Source organism: Mobula birostris, chromosome 24, assembly GCF_030028105.1.
Source record: "Mobula birostris isolate sMobBir1 chromosome 24, sMobBir1.hap1, whole genome shotgun sequence".
Lineage (NCBI taxonomy): Eukaryota > Metazoa > Chordata > Chondrichthyes > Myliobatiformes > Myliobatidae > Mobula > Mobula birostris.
Genome location: NC_092393.1, coordinates 23634621 through 23655389, shown reverse-complemented (window position 1 = coordinate 23655389; position 20769 = coordinate 23634621). Strand labels below are relative to the sequence as shown.

Sequence of the window (20769 nt, the reverse complement as noted above, 5' to 3'; positions counted from 1 at the left end):
TACACTCTTGGAATCCAAATCACCATTTTAGTGACTGTTTAAGCCAATGTTCCAAAAGATCTATTACGCAACACACTCTTGCAACTGAATTTCTTGCTTGCTTCCTACCAGCATTTCCTGAAAAATGACCATCTATCTGACTGTTGGAAGTTATGACTCTCATAAATTTTACAAGTCCATTGAGTATTGAAAAGTGGATAATGATTTGTCAACTAGAGTAAATTTCCATGCTCCAGGTAGGAACGTTAAACACCTCTATCAAGAATTTTTGCATTAAAAAAAAATCATTTTTCAGCTGACTGCAAAAAAAACCTACATTTCTGTAACTAGTTGTGAGAAAGTGACGTTTTTCCCTAAAGAATCATTCCAGTCATTATTCAAACAAAGGCTTAGTTCTCTCCCACCTCCCTGCACCTATTTTTGTATTAGAAATGAACGCTTCCTTTAAGCAATAATCGCAGATGATAGAACTTTGATTCCGCAACTAAACAAAAACAAATTTTAAAGTACAATAGGAAATTTTGACTTTCTCTTTTTAAAGCAAAGATTCATACTTCTTCAGCTTTACTCTCAATGTTTCCATTTTTTATATCATTGCGAATAGAGAAGTATAAATCTTTGCTGTAGATAAAATTAACTTTTTTACCCATATAGTTATAAATAATGGTAACAGGCTAACTGTAAGGTATACTTTTCTACAAAACTGGAAGTAGATTAGGCTTTAAAGAGGTACAGAACATTATACATTATGTTTTGAGAGAGGATGAAGCACTCAACCCTTTCATACAGTCAGGTTTTGTTTTATTGGTTGAAATCTTGGCATAATGAAAGAAATGATAGTTTGTGTTAAAAGAGAAGTGTATTTCTCTTTTCAATGTCAAGTACTAGATTTAAAGACAGAGCTAACAGCTCTCTGTGGGTACGATTGCACCTGGATGACTTAACAAGACCTCAAAAACCTCTTTTACAAATAGATTATCCTCAGTTTTATGTAACATTATTTCTATAATCATAGCACATGAAATTAAGATTTTACCACAACATTGAGTTGTTTCAAGTCATTATAGATTGTAGCTCATGTCAGCTACTGTTTAGATAACATGGAGATCTAGTACAACAAAAATGCAACAAGTTTCACGTGCTACAACCAACACAATTAAATTTTTTTACATCCGAATTAAAAACAGATAAAGTTAATAAGTACATAATTTCCACTGCCTGAAACACAACCTTAACAAAAGACTTAAACAGGCATAAACTTGGAAGTGTGGAGCATTCACCTGGTGCACTTTGAGCATATCTTGCCTCCCGTAATACTGCTAATTTAGGTTGCACAGTGCTAGTTTCATGATCTGTGGGGACTGGAGAGCCTTCCCTGGACAGGCTCTCTGGGGTTTGGACACCACTGGAGTGGGATGAAAACACACCGGGGTGGCTCGGAGAAGCTGGTGCACTTCTGTAGTAGAAGGGGGAGAAAGTAAATGGTGAGAATCTCTTAAGTAAATACAAAGCCAAAACAAGGTACTTGAAATTTAAGTTAAACCAATAACTTATCACTTGTATCTAAAATTGAAATTATCAACATACATACTAATTATCTCCCCTTCCCCCCCCCCCACACCATTTTGAGCTGAAGACAGAAACAGATCAAGATCATTAGGTCCAGCTAAATCAAACTTTATTCTTCTGATAGCCCTGACATTTGAGAAATCAGTCTGAGAAAGGTTAGTAGTACTCCCTCTATGGCAAGTATATCCGTTCTCAGTTAGGGAGATCACAATCCTCCAGCTAAGCTCTGACCAAAGTCCTGCATTGTGGCAGACACAGTTGAGCAATAAACGATCTGCTAGAGCAACAACTCAGTAGATCGAGTGGCATATGGTGGGGAAGGTAGGGGAAAACAGGGGCAAGGAGTCATTGACCTTTCAAGTTGAAACTCTGCATCAGGAAATAAAGATGTTTCTCTATACAAGACCTTTTCCAAAGAAGACCAACATATCATTTACCACCTTAACTATTTGCTGCATCTTCACAGCTGGTTGATAGTAAGGTGGAGTACCCACTGCAGGAAAAGAAAGCCAATGTCATTGTTCTCTCCCAAGCTAACTCTCAGCACTGAAGCCCTATTCACATGCAATTCACTGTTGCACAGCCCAGAAAAAAAAAACAATTTCAACTGTCATAACCAGCGATTACTAGGTGGGCAGAAGAAAAATAAATTGAAGGATGTTCTCAAAATCTTCTAACATCATAAGATTTGTTGGTGATATTAAACTCAATTCTGACTCTGGTCCCCTTCAACCGTCAAAAAAATCAAGACGGCATTTTTGGGTTGGCCTTCTTAGAGATATATCAAAGGGCTACATAATTAAAAGGAATACAGCACTTCTTCATCTATCTACTTACCCCTTCAACAATCTTTTGCAATACTTGCAGCACACTTTGGTCATCTGCAACCTCAGAAATTGAGGTGGAAACAAATCATCCAGAAAACAGAAGTAAGTGGATGATGGTGGAAAAGCCAGCACAGCTCTACCTATGCAGTTGACCATTTTTGCAGAACAGTTAACTTTCCCATATGAACTTTGTTCAGGTTTGCATTTATTAGCCTCAATTTCCAGAGGTCAGGCCTTGATGTTATTCAAACACCAAGACATCAACAGCTGAAAACTCAATAAGTTACAACAAAGAAGCTGAATATTTTGGAATTTAATCTGTGCTGGAGTAATCAAACAGTACAATAGCTCAACTTTGTCACAATATTAGTGTTCAACAATACCTACAAAGAAAACCTATTATTGGCCTTAAACACAGTACTTTCAAAGCCATGGGAACCCTGGTGAACAACAAGATTAATCTTTTCAGGATTAAATTGCAGGATTTTCAACAAAGAATGGTCTTGTCAAAAATTGTACAAGATTATGGCCGAGCAGTGCACATACATATCCTTGAAGACACTGTTACTTCTAATAAAAGCTGTCACAGACACCCAAACATTCACTGTACTGCAACAAACCTGCACATGAAACATGTCTTTTCCCCATAGTTCCAATCCCCATCAGTACTGCCACTAAAAGTGTATTCAAGTCAAATAAAGAATTGGTGAAGCATTTCGAAGGTGAAGGACATCTATATTTTGGTTAACAACTCCTTAATAAAAAAAATATGCTTTCCACATGATCAAGAGATCACCATGACCTGAGTGGTATACTTATCATTATATTCTGATTTATATAGAGTATCAAATTTTTAAAAATGAGTGCATGTAACTTTGTATTGCAGAATAGCACCGAATTAGTAGTTTTCACAAAGTGTGGAATGAAGTTTGGGCATATGAGTAATGAGAAGTACTTAGCTGTAAAGTCTGCTGTCACTTAAGGAAGGTTGGAGAGAAAAGAAAGGTGCAAAAGGACAGTGACATGGGGAATTCAAATAATAACTTCACATTCTTTCAAAAGCTGTCAAAAACAGAATAACTGCACAATTACTCTTCAAAACTAGTCCAAAACAGTTTAAAGGTTAACATTATTTGTCACATGTACATCAAAACATTATGAAATGTGCTGTACACATCAACCACCAACAGATTCCAAGGATGTGCTGGGAGCTGTCAGCAAGTGTTGCCATTTTTCAACATAGCCTCACCCTTCACTAACCCACTCATCCAACCTGGTTTCACCCACACCTTCTGGCTCTTACTTCTTTCCCTCCTTTCTTATTCTGGCTTCTTCCCCTTTCCTTTTCAATTCTGAAGAAGGTTCTCAACCTAGAACATTGACTGATATTGATTTCCATCGATGCTGCCTGACCTGCTGAGCTTCTCCAGCATTGTGTATATGCTACCTGAACTAACCCACAAGTCTTTAGAATGGAGGAGGAAACCAAAGTACCCAAAGGAAATTTACGTGGTCACAGGTAAAGCAGGCGGCAGCGCAAACTAAATCCCAATCGCTAGCACTGTAAAATGTTGTGCTAGCTTTACACTACCATGCTGTGTCAATAGTCTAGAATGTTTCATTATTTCTTTAAAAAATAATGCAGCTTGCAGACAAGAATGATTGCACTAGGAACCAACCAGTGGCTTCTACATCTACATCTCTTCAAGAAACAAAGATTAGAACACAGTGTAACAGCAATCTGCATAGTAAAAACCATGCAATTCTGACCCGATATGGCTGCAGGTGATAATCCATTACTATCTTACCCAAAGAAATCTACCAGACCATTATAATCATGCACAGATTGTTTATTCAGTTAATGTCCTGAGGTTAGGCTTGCACAAATTCCAATGGATTTTCACCTGGAATACCTCTTCATAGACTCATCACTTTAAATTTTCCTCATCTATTTGTTTCGCTTCAGATACACATTTCCTTCATGCGTTCCCACCGCTCCCCTCTCCCAACCACCAGCCCAAGATACATCACATATACATTTCCTCAGAAATGAAAACTGGATTTCTATTGAAATAATCCATGAATGCTCATGACTGGAAAATAATCCATGAATGCTCATGACTGGAAAATAAACCTGAAAACAATGGTAAACAAAAAGGAAACAAACTGAAAACCAAAGAAAATGTAAAATAACTAACCTAAAATAACAGATCATATAGTAAACAGCAGATCAAACAATATCTGCAAAAGGATTTAATATTTCAGGTTAATTCCCTGTGGCAGAACAAAAAATAAAACAAGTTAGTTTTCAGATGAACAGAGTCAGGGTAGGGCAGAAAATGATAATGGAAAGATCCATGATAGTGCAAGACCATTGTTGCCATGGTGATGAAACGAAAATCGTGAGGGGAAATTTGGGGGGAGGGGTGTATAATCGAGAAGGAGTATGGGAGAGTGCACATGAATAAAGGAAGATAAAATCTGTGAAATGCAGAGCTACAGGAAATGTGCAGCATATCAGGTAGTGCTAATAGAGGAAAGCTTATTACACTTATAACTTGGTTTGGCCACTATGGCAGGAATGGCCAAAATGGAGGTAGGAAATAAGCCATTGCAGAAACAATCAGACAGTGGCATGCAAAAGTTTGGGCAGCCCTGGTCAAAATTTCTGTTACTGTGAATAGCTAAGCGAGTAAAAGATGACCTGATTTCCAAAAGGCATAAGGTTAAAGATGACACATTTCTTTAATATTTTAAGCAAGATTACTTTATTTCCATCTTTTACAGTTTCAAAATAACAAAAAAGGAAAAGGGCCCAAAGCAAAGGTTTGGGCACCCTGCATGGTCAGTTCTCAGTAACATCCCCTTTGGCAAGTATCACAGCTTGTAAACACTTTCTGTAGCCAGCTAAGAGTCTTTCAATTCTTGTTTGAGGGATTTTTGCCTATTCTTCCTTGCAGGAGGCTTCTCGTTCTGTGAGATTCTTGTGCCGTCTTGCATGTACTGCTTTTTTGAGGTCTATCCACAGGTTTTTGATTATGTTTAGGTCGGGAGACTGTGAAGCCTGCGCCTCTTGAGGTAGTCCATTGTGGATTTTGAGGTGTGTTCAGGATCATTATCCTGTTGTAGAAGCCATCCTCTTCTCATCGGCAGCTTTTATACAGACAGTGTGATGTTTGCTTTCAGAATTAATTGAATTCATTCTTCCCTCTACCTGTGAAATGTTTCCCCTGCCACTGGCTGCAACACAAGCCCAAAGTATGATCGATCCAACCCCGGTGCTTAACAGTTGCAGAGGTGTTCTTTTCATGAAATTCTGCACCTTTTCTCCAAATATACCTTTGTTCATTGTGGCCAAAAAATTCTATTTTAACTTCATCAGTCCACAGGACTTGTTTCCAAAATGCCATCAGACTTGTTTAGATGTTCCTTTGCAAACTTCTGATGCTGAATTTTGTGATGAGGACGCAGAAAGGTCTTCTTCTGATGACTCTTCCATGAAGGTCATAATTGTGCAGGTGTTGCTGCACAGTAGAACAGTGCCCCACCGCTCCAGAGTCTGATAAACCTTCCCGAAGGTCTTTTGCAGTCAAACGGTAGTTCTGATTTGCCTTTCTAGCAATCCTACAAGCAGTTCTCTCGGAAAGTTTTCTTGGTCTTCCAGACCTCAACTTGACCTCCACTGTTCCTGTTAACTGCCATTTCTTAATTACATTACGAACTGAGGAAACGGCTACCTGAAAACACTTTATCTTCTTATAGCTTTCTCCTGGTTTGTGGGTATCATTTATTTTAATTGTCAGAGTGCTAGGCAGCTGCTTAGAGGAGCTCATGGCTGCTGATTGTTGGGACAAGGTTTGAGGAGTCAGGGTATTTATAAAGCTTTGAAATTTGCATTACCTGGCCTTTCCTAACGATGACTGTGAACAAGCCATAGCCCTAACAAGCTAATTAAGGTCTGAGACCTTGGTAAAAGTTATCTGACAGCTCAAATCTCTTGGGGTGCCCAAACTTTTGCATGGTGCTGCTTTCCTTTACCCCCCCCCCCAAAATTGTACAAAACAAAAAAAAACACTAATCTTGCTTAAAGTTAAAGATGACACATTCTTTTGCACATTTTATGACTTTTGGAGATCAGTTCATCTTCTACTCACTTAGCTATTCACAGTAACAGAAACTTTGACCGGGGTGCCTAAACTCTTGCATGTCACTGTATCTACTGCATCAGTAATACTGAACTTAGAAAGGACACCTATGCTAGCTAAGAAACAAAACAAATGAACAAAGTCTATCTGCTCTTCTTAAGACAGCTGCTAATACTTGCATCAGCTTTTAGTCAATAGGGACTAGAAAAATGTTAATGAAGCCTATGATTTCGCAACAGAATTTGAAAGGGAGAATACAACTACAACTGTGAAATACCTGCTGCAGCTGATGATCCTGTGATCTCTGTCTCAGAGGCTGACGTTAGGCTGTCCTTAAAGAGAGTGAACTCTTGCAAGGTGGAAGGTCCTGATGGAGTACCTGGTAAGGCTCTGAAAACCTGTGCCAACCAACTCCCAGGAGTTTTCAAGGCCATTTTCAACCTCTCACTGCTATGGGTGGAAGTTCCCACTTGCTTCAGAAAGGCAACAATTATACCAGTGCCTAAGAAGAATAATGTGGGCTGCCTTAATGACCATCACCTGGAGCATTCACATCGACAGTGATGAAATGCTTTGAAAAGTTGGTCATGACTAAACTAAACTCCAGCCTCAGCAAGGACCTGAACCTACTGCAATTTGCCTATTGCCACAACAGGTCAATGGCAGACGCAATCTCAATGGCTCTCCACACGGTTTCAGACCACCTGGACAACACAAACACCTATGCCAGAATGCTGTTCATTGACAGCATTTAATAACATAATTCCCACAATCCTACTGAGAAGTTGCAGAACCTGGGCCTCTGTACCTCCCTCTGCAATTAGATCCTTGACTTCCTAAGTGGAAGACCACAATCTGTGCAGATTGGTGATAACATATCCTCCTAGCTGACGATCAACACTGGCACACCTCAGGAGTGTGTGCTTAGCCCACTGCTCTACTCACTGTATACACATGACTGTGGCTAGGCTTAGCTCAAATACCATCTATAAATTTGCTGATGATACAACCATTGTTGGTAGAACCTCAGGTGGTGATGAGAGGGCGTACAGGAGTGAGATATGCCAACTAGTGGAGTGGTGCTGCAGCAACAACCTGGCACTCAACATCAGTAATACAGAAGAGGTAATTGTGGACTTCAGGAAGGGCAAGACGAAGGACCACATACCAATCCTCATCGAGGGATCAGAAGTGGAGAGAGTGAGCAGCTTCAAGTTCCTGGGTGTCAAGATCTCTGAGGATCTAACCTGGTCCCAACATATTGATGTAGTTACAAAGAAGGCAAGACAGCGGCTATACTTTATTTGGAGTTTGAAGAGATTTGGCATGTCAACAAATACACTCAAAAACTTCTATAGTTTTACCGTGGAGAGTATTTATGGAGGGGCTACTGCACAGCACCGAAAGAAGCTGCAGAAGGTTGTAAGTCTAGTCAGCTCCATCTTTGGTACTAGCCCACAAAGTATCCAGGACATCTTTAGGGAGCGGTGTCTCAGAAAGGCAGCATCCATTATTAAGGACCTCCAACACCCAGGGCATGCCCTTTTCTCACTGTTACCAACAGGTAGGAGGCACAGAAGCCTAAAGGGACATACTCAGCGATTCAGGAACAGCTTCTTCCCCTCTGCTATCCGATTCCTAAATGGACATTGAATTTTTGGACACCTCACTTTTTAAAAAAAAATACAGAATTTCTGTTTTTGCATGTTTTTAAAAAATCTATTCAATATATGTAAATGATTTATTTATTATTATTTTTATTTTATTCTCTCTGCTAGATTATGTATTGCATTGAACTGCTGCTACTAAGTTAACAAATTTCACGTCACATGCTGGTGATAATAAACCTGATTCTGATTCCTCAGCAAAATGAGGAATGTGTTGAGCAACCTTGTACTTATGGATGCTATATATTTCAAACCCAGGTAGCTATTTTAGCTGATTTTTCTGAAATATCAACATACCGTCCCAGAACATGTGAAATAAAAGCAATATAGGGCATTGAACAACACACACACAAAATGTACTGAACCATGTGCCTGCTCCACCATTCTACAAGAGCTCTAAATTACTTTCCTAAATTAACCTCATATCCTTTGATTTCCTTACTCAGAAATCTACTTTTGTTTTTAATATACTCTGCCACAACCTCCAAAGCCTTTTTAGGTAGAGAATTCCAAGATTCCCTACCTTCTAGAACAAATATGTGAATGGATGACCCTTGTTGATAATTTGAGAAAATGAAGTTTTCTCAGGTTGGGGTGTTTAGAACATCCTCACTTCATCTATTGTTAAGCCACATGAGACTTTTGTACATTTTAATAAGATTACTTCTCATTTTCCAAATGCAAGATTATAGCCCCTTTTTAATGCCTTAATCCAGAAACCTGCCAATCTCAGGAATTAAACTGAAGCACTCCCTCTATTACATGTATATGCTTCCTTTGGCAGAGAGACCAGAGTTGCAGCTAATGTGCAGTCACCATAGTTTTACGTAGTTGGAGCAAATGACTCAATTCAAACTCAAATCTTCTTGCACTAAAGGCCTACACATCAGCTATCTTACTAGTTTGTAGCTCTACTGTCATACTAACATTTCAGTGATTCATTACAAAGACACCTAGGTCTTTCCAGACAAGAAAGCCTTTCAATATCTCACCATTTAAAGATCTTTTTTTCAAACTATCGAAGTTGATAACCCCAGTTTTCGACATGCTATTTCATTGGCCAAGTTTTCCCATCTGTTAAATTCTCCCTGAAACTTTTTATCACCAAATAGGTATGCTTTCCTCAATTCAAAATGCAAATACAAACTAAATAGTTGGGGGCCTATACTGGCACCAACTTGTTATTGCCACCCAAACTAAAACTGATATTTAATCCCACTGTTCATTAAGAATCAGAGTTGCATATCAGAGAAACAGGTCAATCAGCCTACCAAATCCATATCCACTAATAAACAACAGGAATTCTGCAGATGCTGGAAATTCAAGCAACACACATCAAAGTTGCTGGTGAACGCAGCAGGCCAAGCAGCATCTGTAGGAAGAGGTGCAGTCGACGTTTCAGGACGAGACCCTTCGTCAGGACTTGTAGGAAGAGGTGCAGTGGACGTTTCAGGCCGAGACCCTTCGTCAGGACGCTGACGAAGGGTCTCGGCCTGAAACGTCCACTGCACCTCTTCCTACAGATGTTGCTTGGCCTGCTGCGTTCACCAGCAACTTTGATGTGTGTTGCTCCACTAATAAACACTCATTTGTATTAGTTCCACTTTCCAGCACTTGGTTCATGATCAATACACCTCTTAAATACTGTTAGTAACACTGTTTCAACTATTCTAGCAATGTACCCTCCCAAAAAAAAAACATGCACACAACACCTAGCTTTTGGGAAGGCATATCCCCAGAGGTTCACGTACTTTTTCAACAAATACATGTAATATTGGATTTTTCTCAATAAATGAAGTACAATGTTTGTGTGATTTAATCAATTGGGTTCTCAATCTACTTTTAGGACTTCTGTAAAGATTTGATCACATTTTGGTCATACTGATGCAGAAATAGAGAAAATTCTACAGGGTTCACAAACTTTCTAGCATCACTGTACATGTATTTTACATTTCTTTAGCATTCCAGCAGGTGGCACACTAATGTACATTTAATGGGACTTATATTTAGAAAGATGAGTTATATAACACTGAATATTGACTTGGCAAAATTTCCAACAATTAATTTAACTACATTGGCTTAATCAGTTCATTTACAGATGCTTCATTGTTATCATTTCATCAATGAAAGAAAAGTTTTTCATTTTCACTACAATGTGACAAAATATGACTGAGCATGAATAATTATTGTACAGAAATCTAATGAAAACTCAATTCCTATATTTAAGCAGCCTTTGAACGCATGACCTTTTCCAACAGTCTCATAATAAAATTTTAGAAACTATTTTCAAACATCAGTCCTCCTGTTATATTTGTCTAAATACTTATTAGCCGTGCACAATTCATCCAGACTCAATCTTTTCAGATGTCAGTAGCCTCGATCATGTCAAATTATAATCTCTTGTAGTATTTATTGGTAATATTTTTAGAAATGCTTTCTAAGCATCAGCATTTAACCCACTAGGCAAAACTGGAACAAATACAATTAACACTAGCCTAGAGGGTAAAAGTCCAAATTTATAATGGCTACTTGGATTTATTTTTATTAAAACAAATGTTTTATAATTATATCTTTAATGGAATACATCAAATCCAGAAAAATGCTACTGGCATAAATAACTAGGCCAAAAATTACATAACTAATTCCATGCCATTTACACACCTGGAAGAAAGGGGTCCCAAGGGAGTTCTGAAGCAGGGCACACCCCTTGGTCTTCTTTTCCTGAAAGCCTGCTCTGTTAGTTTGCTTTCAGAAGCAGGGTCTATCCTCCAGAATGAGCCTTTTCCAGGCTCCTCCTGGGAACGTGGTACCTTAATGAAGTAGCGGTTTAGGGAAAGATTATGTCGGATGGAATTCTGCAGGAAATGAGAGAAAGATTGAGGTTCTGCAATTAAAATACATTAGAGTCTACTGAACTGCATTAAGGCTCTAATATACTAAGGGATATCTTTCACCAAAATGAATAAACTCTACTCGGGCTTATTCGTCATAAACTCCAGAAAAGCACTAGTTCCTTTTTCACTTTCACCAAACGTTTGGAGAATCATAAATCATTTATGGCAGAAGGATTCCATATGGCTAATCATGCCCATGCTAGTTGAAAAAGCCACAAAGCCTAATCCCATCTTCCTGTATTAGGTTGTGGCTCAGTAACTGCATAGCCAATTACTTTCTTTAAAACATGATGACTAGTTGATCCAACTTATCCTTTTCCCTTGGATTCTATAAGCTTTTGCTTCCTTTCCCCAATCAATCTGCCATATCAAATCCACAGTAAAATCTACGCAGACTATATCAGTAAAACTACCTTCATTGGCAGCCTTCATTACCACGTTAAACATTCAATTACATTAATCAGATAGGAGCTTCCCTTAACAAATCCATGAAATTATTTTTTGTTACAGTAAAATTGTGATATTTACCTGCCAACCTTTGTCCGCTGTCCTGTAATATGGATAATTCTTTGTGATATGTGTGTAGATTCCACTTAATGTAAGTTGCTTATCTGGTGCTGTTGTAATGGCTTGAACTATTAATTGTGCATAGGAGTAAGGTGGTTTTGCATCATCCTGTTATCAAAAAACATCGTTACTTCTAGAATAAGAACTTAAAGTTATCCAGAACAACTTTCTTCACTGAATTTTGGTTCAAAACTAGTACCTTCAAACATTGCACTCCACTCAATCAGTTCTATTTGAATGAACACGTTCTATTATACTGCAAAGTTCCTTCAAGCTCCATATTCATGATTTTAACCAACTTATTATTTAACAAAAGCAGCAAAACAATTACTGATTCAGTTTTCACTTTTTTTCCCCAGGGAATGAGAAATGCATTCAGATTATTCTGGTGCTGAACAATTTTCATGGCATATTGCTCAGCCAGGAGTGATACAGCTTGATCTTAAAGCTAATCTGCTTTATATGACCCAGTAATGCTCTAGGTAAATAAATTTACGAAGTGGATTAAAATACATTTGCCCTTTCAGAAAATAAAATTAACCATTTTCAAATTGTGTAAGAGGTCTCCAGTCAATTTGATCTAATCTAAATCTTAAATTAAAAAGTAATTTAATATACACTTATCTAATTATGACAAGGGAGGTCATTTGTTGCATTGGATCTAAGCAGAAGAACCTTGCATTGATTTCCCCTCCTTACTTTGCCTGTTGCCCAACAATTACTTCCTCACGCCTATCAGCTACCCTTTGAGCTTTCTGGCAATCACTCCAAGGGGTAAATTGAGTAGAAAATTAACCTACTGGAAAATCTTTGGGAATTGGCAGAACCTGCCAAAACCTATGTGGCTAGAAGGGAAGTATGCTAACTCCACAAAACAACAAAAGAAGCTAGAATCAAATACGGATCCCTGATGCTCAGTGGGGGAAAAAAAAACACCAACAAATGTGCTACTCTCCTGTTGATTATTTCTTATTATCAACAATAGCATATCTGAAGGCAAAGTGGAGTAATATTTGCATGAAGCAAGTGATTAATTTTGGTTTGTTCTGGTAAAACAAAGTTGTTAATAAAAACATACAAAATTTAGTCAAAAGTAAGAGGTCTTCAACATTACCCGTGTGCAGGCAATTTAATCACCAACTACTATTTAAAAAATTGATGATTTGTTTCATCATTATTTGTAAAAGCCTGAATTGTACATACAAAATCATAAATACTACACTGGGGCTTCAGAACATCCCGTTCAGAAAGTCAACATGTCAAAGTTTCCTCTTTGTAAAACAGTAATTTGAAATCCAGGTTCATTTCAGAGAAGGTAATTTTTTTGTGTTTATGCTGCATGTGTTATTACAATTATAAGTCAATATCTGTTGATGATGGCTCAGCTGATAAAATTTCCATCTGAAGTCAACTAGGTTCAAGACCCTCTACAGGAATTTGACCTGACAACTGGATGCAGTACTGATGAAGTTCTCATCATCTGGGCAAGAGTTTAAACTTACCTTTGGGCTGTCTCCATCTGATGTTTCCTTGTCATTCTCTGAATTATTTTGTACATGGTCAGACATTAGCTGCAGGTCAGAATGAAGTCCACGACTTATTCGGTAGCCAGAGGAACCTGCACCTCTCGGGCTGGAAGGACAGGAGTTTGCAGCACTGTAGATAAAAATCAAATAATTTTAAGTTGGTGCAAACAATGGAGCAGCAATGCAACAAAACAGATGAAAAGATTGAAAGAAAAGGATTAGCTAACTACACAGAACAGTTTCAATACAAGGAAAACTTATATTGAAACTGTTCTCAATGTTAAATTGGGTTCCTATCAACTCCAGATCATTAACAGAAAAGTAACATGTGGATGTACTGAGGATGACCCATTAGAGGGATCTGAAATAGATGAAAATAATGAGGAGGAAGATGAAATGCAATGAAGCTTGCATGTTAGAGAATAGACTGATGCAAAAGGTGGTGACTAGTCTAAGAATACAAGCATCAACTAGTGGATAAAGCAGTGGGTTCACAGAATAATGCAAATAGGCAAAATCTGCAAGTTGTGTTAGATTTAAAGGAACACAAGAGTTAAAGTAGGAAAGATGAACAGAACTGAAAATAGAGTTAAAAGGATAGTTCTGAATTATAGTGGTAGGTTACTAGGAAATAGATTATACAAAAACAAGGAAATCTACTGAAGCTGATCAGCAGATATATTCATGGTCAGTTGATGATTCAATGAGAGGCTGAGAGAGAAACTAGTAACATTCAGACTTCAAAATACATTAGAGAACTCCATTGCCCAGGAAACTGGTATAAAAAACCCAAACTGGCCATGCTAAACATAATATCACTCCATACTCGCATGCTGAGCATTATACTGTTGATTACCAATATGTTATTCTATTCCCTCTCAAATATTCCTAATACATTTCTCCTTTCATAATACTTGAAAATTCATCTTAAGAATGAAAATCTTAGTGAACACTCTTTGTTAATGGAAGTCAAACTGACAATGTAATAAACTAGATTATGTAATGCAATAACAGTGTTATCTAGCAGCTTACCTGATTGTTCCAGTGGGAGAAGGTAAGGGACTGATCAGATCAGCTATGTTGTCTGGAATGTTTATCTTCAAAGGTGAGATTTGTGGTTGCACTGGCCTCACTGGGGATTCTGGAGCCTCCTGTTTTTCTTTTTTGACACTGCATAGTGCCGTAAATGAGATCTTGATATTTGTGCTGGGGAACCTGAAGGTACATCTGGAAAATAAAAGGTAACTATTCAATAGATATAATTTCTTTGTTATAAGATTCTTTTAGCAGAATACAAATGCTAATTAGCACTAACTTCAGGGCAAATAAATTAAACTGATAATGCAGGGTCTCAACCCAAAATGTCAACTATCCCCTCCAAAAGATGTTGCCTGACTCCCTTAGTTGCTCTAAGAGACTTTTTTTTGCTCCGGATCCCAGCATCTACTGTCTCTCCACATTAATATTGGAATTTAACATTAAGGCCATTTGATAATTTCTGTATTGTTTATATACAATAGGTGTGTTCAAGCACATTTAACATTCATGTACACACCATGCAGACCTAGACTGCACTGGCCTGATGCCACCCAGAAATAGCTTGGTTGGTGCCCAAGCTCAAACTTATCAAGATTTGAAGAAGAGAGCCTGACTCGCTCGCCTCCAACAGATAGCCCAGAGGTCCAATGCCCCAATCATCTCTGACACTCAACGCAGAGAAGCATGTATAGATGCATTTATGTTAATAGATTTTTCCAGTCTCCCTGACATCCAAAGATATGAAATTAAAACTAAAATAAAAATATCTGAAAACTTGAAGTAGTTGAGAAGACAATTAAAACCTTTTAAAGCAAAATAAGTAAACTTTTAACTCTCTGTTCTACAATCCCCATCAAAATTAACGGGGTCTTAGAACACAGATATCCAACAAGCAGTTTCCCAGTGAGATGCTGGGGAAATCCAGCAAATGTGAACCTCACTATTGGAACATAGTTACTGCCTGTACAATGCTAGCATTCAGGGCAGCAGTGAAGGTCCTCTATCTCTGTCTGTCCTCCGCCATCTTCTCTATTGCGCCCCAGGGTCCTCATTTTCTGCCTCTACGGTATGGTGTCAAGTATGCTTTGGTCCAGTGAAGTGCTGCCTTGATGATGGAATTGGCCTCTCTTGCCCAAATCCATCTCCAGCGTTTCCTCACCATGATTGTGGCATGTCCTCTTGGTGACATTGAAGATGGTGGCTGGAGATCTTTCTTAGCCAGAAAATACAGTAGGAAAATAAACAGCCAATGTAAATTAAAATGCACAATTCTACAAAGGGCACAAGAACAGAGTTGTAGGGTAAATGCAAATTGAAAATGGTAGCATAGATTGAGAAAATGGTTTTAGTTATGTGAACAGATTGGAGAAGGGGAATTGTTCTCAATGGAACACAAAGTTGAGCAGAAATGAAATGTTATTAAAAATTGCAAACCGTATAGTGAAGGAATAACTGTTTCCATTGGTGGAAGGATTAAGAAATGGGAGAACAAAGGTGTCTGGCAAAAAACATAATTTTTTTTTAAAGATGCATAAATATATCTAGAATGTGCTCCAATAGTAGTAGTGCAGGCAGATTCACTTTTGGTGTTCAAAAGGAATCCAGGGAAGTATCTGAAGAAATATGCAGAGCTATTAAAGGGAAAATGGATAGAGGATTGGAATGAAGAGGACTAATTTTGCATTGAACTGGTACTGACTTGACTGGCTGCCTCTGCTCTTCTTACTCTAGAAGCAGTGGAATGAATTGGCAGATTTGATCTGTCAAATGTTTCAGAAAAGTACTCAACTTCCAGTCTTGAGAGCATATGCAAAAGTCTTGGGCTTGAATAACCCAAGGAGTTAGTTATGAGAATACTTGTTATCTAGACTATAACCTGCAAAGATCAGTTATGAAGACACAAATGCATTATTTTGACATTGAACTCAAATTGAGTCTCGCCAAAGGGTTTTGGCCTGAAATGTTAACAGTACTCTCCCCCCCCCCCAAACCCCGGTAGAAGCTGCCCAGCCTACTGAGTTCCTCCAGCACTTTGTGTGTTTTCTTACAGGTCACTGTATATTTGGAACTATAAAAAAGGTTCAGCAAAACAGAAGGCAATTCATTTTTAAAAAACTGGACTAAAGGTACTTTTAATATTTAAATATAATGTAAACTCACTAATGATTTCTGTTCTGCAGATAATTTTAAACAGTTACTGAATTTCCATATGAAATACTAATGGTCAGATTGTGTCAGTAATCTGATGAACTTCAGATTTGTAGCACTGTAAACACTAACAGCAACTGATTTTCAAAGAGCAAATGGTTATTTATAGATGATACCAGGGATAAACAGTCTCATTAACTCCCTAGCAGAAGTGTGCACAACACTGGGACTACTGCAAAAACAACTTCAAGTAATCACACCCATTTGCTACAAGCTAGTATGTCCCTTATGCAGATCAGCTGGTACTGTTTTTCTTGGTTGTGTGACATCTTTACAAAACATCAACTCTGTATGTTTGCAGTTATATTGAGATAATTCACTCCTGAAACAACCTCCATCTGTTGATAACAATGTATCATAGAATTCAGCCATCCCACCACAGTAATGCTTGCCTTTTCCCTAAAAATGTTTTGAGAAAATTTCTGAAACGTCTTTATGAGAGATTGTGCAGGCGACGACTTTATATCTTTGAGTAAGAGACTGAAGAAAGGAAATCCAAAAAAAAGAGGGCATAGGATTAAGGTGAGAGAGCTAAGTTTTAAAAGTGATCCAAAGGGCAACTTCTTCAGAGAGGTATGTATATAGAATGAACTGTCAGAGGAAGTGGTTGAAACAGAAACAATAATAATGTTTACAAGACACTTGGACAGGTGCATGGATAGGAAAGCTGCAGAAAAATATGGGCCAAATGCAGGCAAATGGTACTGCCTTAGATGGCCATTTTGGGGCATTTTGGGCTGAAAGGCCATTTTTTTCATGGTGTATTCCAAGGTATATGACTCTAAATATATTTCCTGTTCACACGCTTAAAAACACATTAAGAAAATATAATAAATTCTGGGGTCCAAGTCCTAACTAACAATGATTTTAATGTGCTGAAATAAAAGTTGTTTAATAGGAGAACTAAAGTATTTCCTGAATGAACATCTTAGCCAGGCTCAACTCCTAAATTCACAATGCCAAATTACTGAATAAGACTCATCTTAGTTGAACATGAGCGTAATATTACAAAATTAAAATTCAACCATTTAAACGTATTTTTAAAAAATGATCAAAGTGTTCCAAATTGATTGACATTTTCTATTTTTTGCAAGAGATTTTGTCATGTTCTCATGTCTTTTGTCTCCACATCATCTTTCAGTTTTCAAAAAAAAAAAAATTGCACCTTCAGAGTGGAACATTCCAAGATACTTCGTAAAATATTAAGCACAATTTAAATCACACATATTTAGACCAGAAGCATGGTTGAAGTGAAGCCAAGGAAAAGAAACTAAGACAAGTCAGAATCAGTTTATTATCCCTGACATATTCATGAAATTAATATCTTAATTAAAATACTCCAGGTTTCAAGAAGAAGGTTTTAAAGAAGTGGAAATGCAAAATTTAAAAAAAAGAGGCAATTTGCTGAACTTCAATCAAGCTGAAAATAGAGTTAATATCAGAAAAATAATGAAAATAAGGAATGATTCAGAGTTCAGAAAACTGCATAAAAATCTGAGGCCTTCAAATCACAGCTGGCCAGAGTTAAAACTGGCAGAGTACACTAATCAAAGACAAATGGTTTATGGTTGTCAATGACTTCTGGTGACAGCTGTGGTCGGACCACACCCCACTTACCTCAATCTGTGAATTAAGCAGGTTGGGCATCTTAAAATCTCAACCATCTTCAATTCCATGTCCTTTGAGATTAGGATTCACCCCAACACATCTAGTCTTAATATTTAAACAGGAAGAAATCTATGTCCATTCACTTTTAAATATCAAATAAGCAACTGGAAAAGCTGGGCACAGGAGAGAGGCCCAGAAAGGGAAGGAGTCCCATAGACATTGTACAAGGAAAACATGTTATGTCAAAGAGGTACATAAACTTTAACCTCATCAAATTTTGGTCACCTTTTGTTGGCTTCTCATGCTGCCATAACTTACAAACTTACCACTTTTCACCAACATTTTAAATTATTTTAATCTAATAACACCTTTATCGTTAACTGCAGATTTCAAAACAAACATTTACTTTGGAAATATTTCACTTCAGTCTGATAACTAACATCAGGATGCAAGGCTGAATATTATCCTTAATATATATATTTTAAGCATTTCAAATGAGCAGATTTCGGACTCTCCTTGGCCAACTCTCAAAATAAAGATTTCTAAATCGTACTTCTTGGTTTCACAAAGCAAAACATTTATTAAACAGTTTTTCATTTCTATAAATAATTAGAACAAACTTCTACAATCTATAAATGCACAAACTTTATTGCTCACATTTTTGGCCAAACACATTTTAGTACCGAAATTAGGACCAACTCCCTGATCTGAATGGACTCACTTTCCAATTCAATACAGATTAATTTTCTCACATTTCTATGCTATCTGATACAAGTCAGAACAATGACAATCCACAGTAAAATAGTTTATCTATTTTGTTGATCTAAGGAGTCACAAACAGACTAGACTTGGAAAGAAAATAAGCTCTTGGTGTAAATATCATCAATAACTTGTCCGGGTCCTGTCAGATGGACACAATAGCCGCAAAAGCATGCCAACATCTCAGCCTTCTGCAGAAGTAAAGGAAATTTGGTACGACTTCAGTGACTCTTATCATTTTGCCAAATTTAAAAAGGTGCTACATTCTACAAATAAGAAACTTTTTCAAACTTCATTGTGAATTTCTGATTATGGGGTGCTCCTTGCCAAGAACCCTACACCAACTCCAAAAATATACATATTGTGGTTTTAGTTTCACTAAGTGACTATTCATATATATTCAGTAACTTGTGTTACTAAATTAAAGCTATTTTAATTTGCTGCATTCCTGAAAGACATGCATAATATTATGCAACACCATCCTTAATTGCCTGAAATTTTTATAAGAAAAATGCAGAGGTTTACATACATTATCATTTATACATGCTCCATTATATTATGTCAAGATGTCACAAGGTCCTTTGCTGCTAAATTAGCTTTTAAATGTAATCACTGCTATAAAAAAAATCTGCAGCCGGAAGTTTCAAAATAGGAATGAAATGATATTCAGATCATTTATTTTGGGTGATGACAGAGATATGGATGTCTAAGACCTAGAATACTCCAACATTAGCAATGGAACATACCCACCACATTCCCCGATGATTCTGATTCCAGTCTGAGACCGATGTGTCAGCGGCCTTTAGGAGTACGAACCAACAGAAAGCATTCACTCCAGACAGAGTACTTGGCCAAGTACTAAAGACCTGTGTTGACAAACTGGCTGGAGTGTTCACTGAAATCTTTAACCTTTCAGTTCAGCAGTCTGAGGTACCACCTGCATCAAGCAGGCTTCAATTACAGGGAGCCACCTCCAGGACTATTGCCCAGTAGGATATCCACAATGAAGTGTTTTGAGGTCAGTGATGAAACATAACAAACGCCTGCCTGAGAAGCTCCAATTTGCCTATCGGAGCAACAGATCCACAGATGGCTCTTCAACTCAACCCTGGAACATCTGGACAGTAAAAATGCACACATTAAGATGCTCTGTATCAACTACAGCTCAGCATTCAATACCATCATCCCCTCAAAACTAATTAATAAGCTCCGCAACCTTGGCCTCAATACCTCCTCATGCAATTGGATCCTCCATTTCCTCACTTGCATATCCCAGTCAGTTCAGATTGGCAACATCTTCTCTACTATGGCCATCAGCACAGGGGCACCACAACACTGTGTTTAGCCCCCTGCTCTACACGCATGACTGTGTGGCGAAACACAGTTCCAATGCCATATTCAAGTTTGCTAACAACGTTACTTTCGTAAGCCAAGTCAGAAGTGGTGACAAATCAGCTTATTGGAGAAAGATTGAAAATATGGGTGAGAGATGCCATAGCAACAACCACTTAACGTCAGCAAGACGATGGAGCCGATTATTGACTTCATGAGAAGGAAACCAGAAGTCCATGAGCCAGTCCTTGTGGGAGGATCGGAGGTGGAGAGGGTCAGTAACTTTAAATTCCTTGCTGTTATTATTTTGGAGGATCCGTCCTGGCACCAGCATGAAAGTGTAATTACGAAAAAAGAACGGTAGTGCCTCTACTTCTTTAGGAGTTGGTGGAAATTCAACTTAACATCTAAAACTGATCAACTTTTACAGATATGCAATGGAGAGTATATTGACTGGCTGTATCACAGTCTAGAATGGAAACACCAATGCCCTTGAATGGAAAATCCTACAAAATGTAGTGGATAAGGCCCAGTCCATCATGAGAAAAAGTCCTCCCCAGCATTGAGCACATCTACATGAAACACTGTCACAGGAAAGCAGCATCCATCATCAGGGCCTCCCACCACCA

General features: G+C 37.9%; 1 protein-coding gene across 4 annotated transcripts in view; it reads right to left on the bottom strand.

Annotated features, from left to right (window-relative positions):
- The window catches only part of foxk2b (forkhead box K2b), a 117263-nt gene that overhangs the window by 52156 nt on the left and 44338 nt on the right, over positions 1-20769 (bottom strand). For all 4 annotated transcript variants that reach the window (XR_011883012.1, XR_011883013.1, XR_011883014.1 and 1 more), the window contains exons 2-6: positions 14228-14422; positions 13172-13325; positions 11631-11777; positions 10870-11063; positions 1281-1456 (exon numbers count right to left, since the gene is read on the bottom strand). Coding sequence is in view for 1 of the 4 variants with exons in the window: in XM_072242117.1 (XP_072098218.1) it covers positions 1281-1456; positions 10870-11063; positions 11631-11777; positions 13172-13325; positions 14228-14422 (866 nt within the window). In the remaining 3 variants the exon portion in view is untranslated. The remainder of the gene's footprint in view (positions 1-1280; positions 1457-10869; positions 11064-11630; positions 11778-13171; positions 13326-14227; positions 14423-20769) is intronic.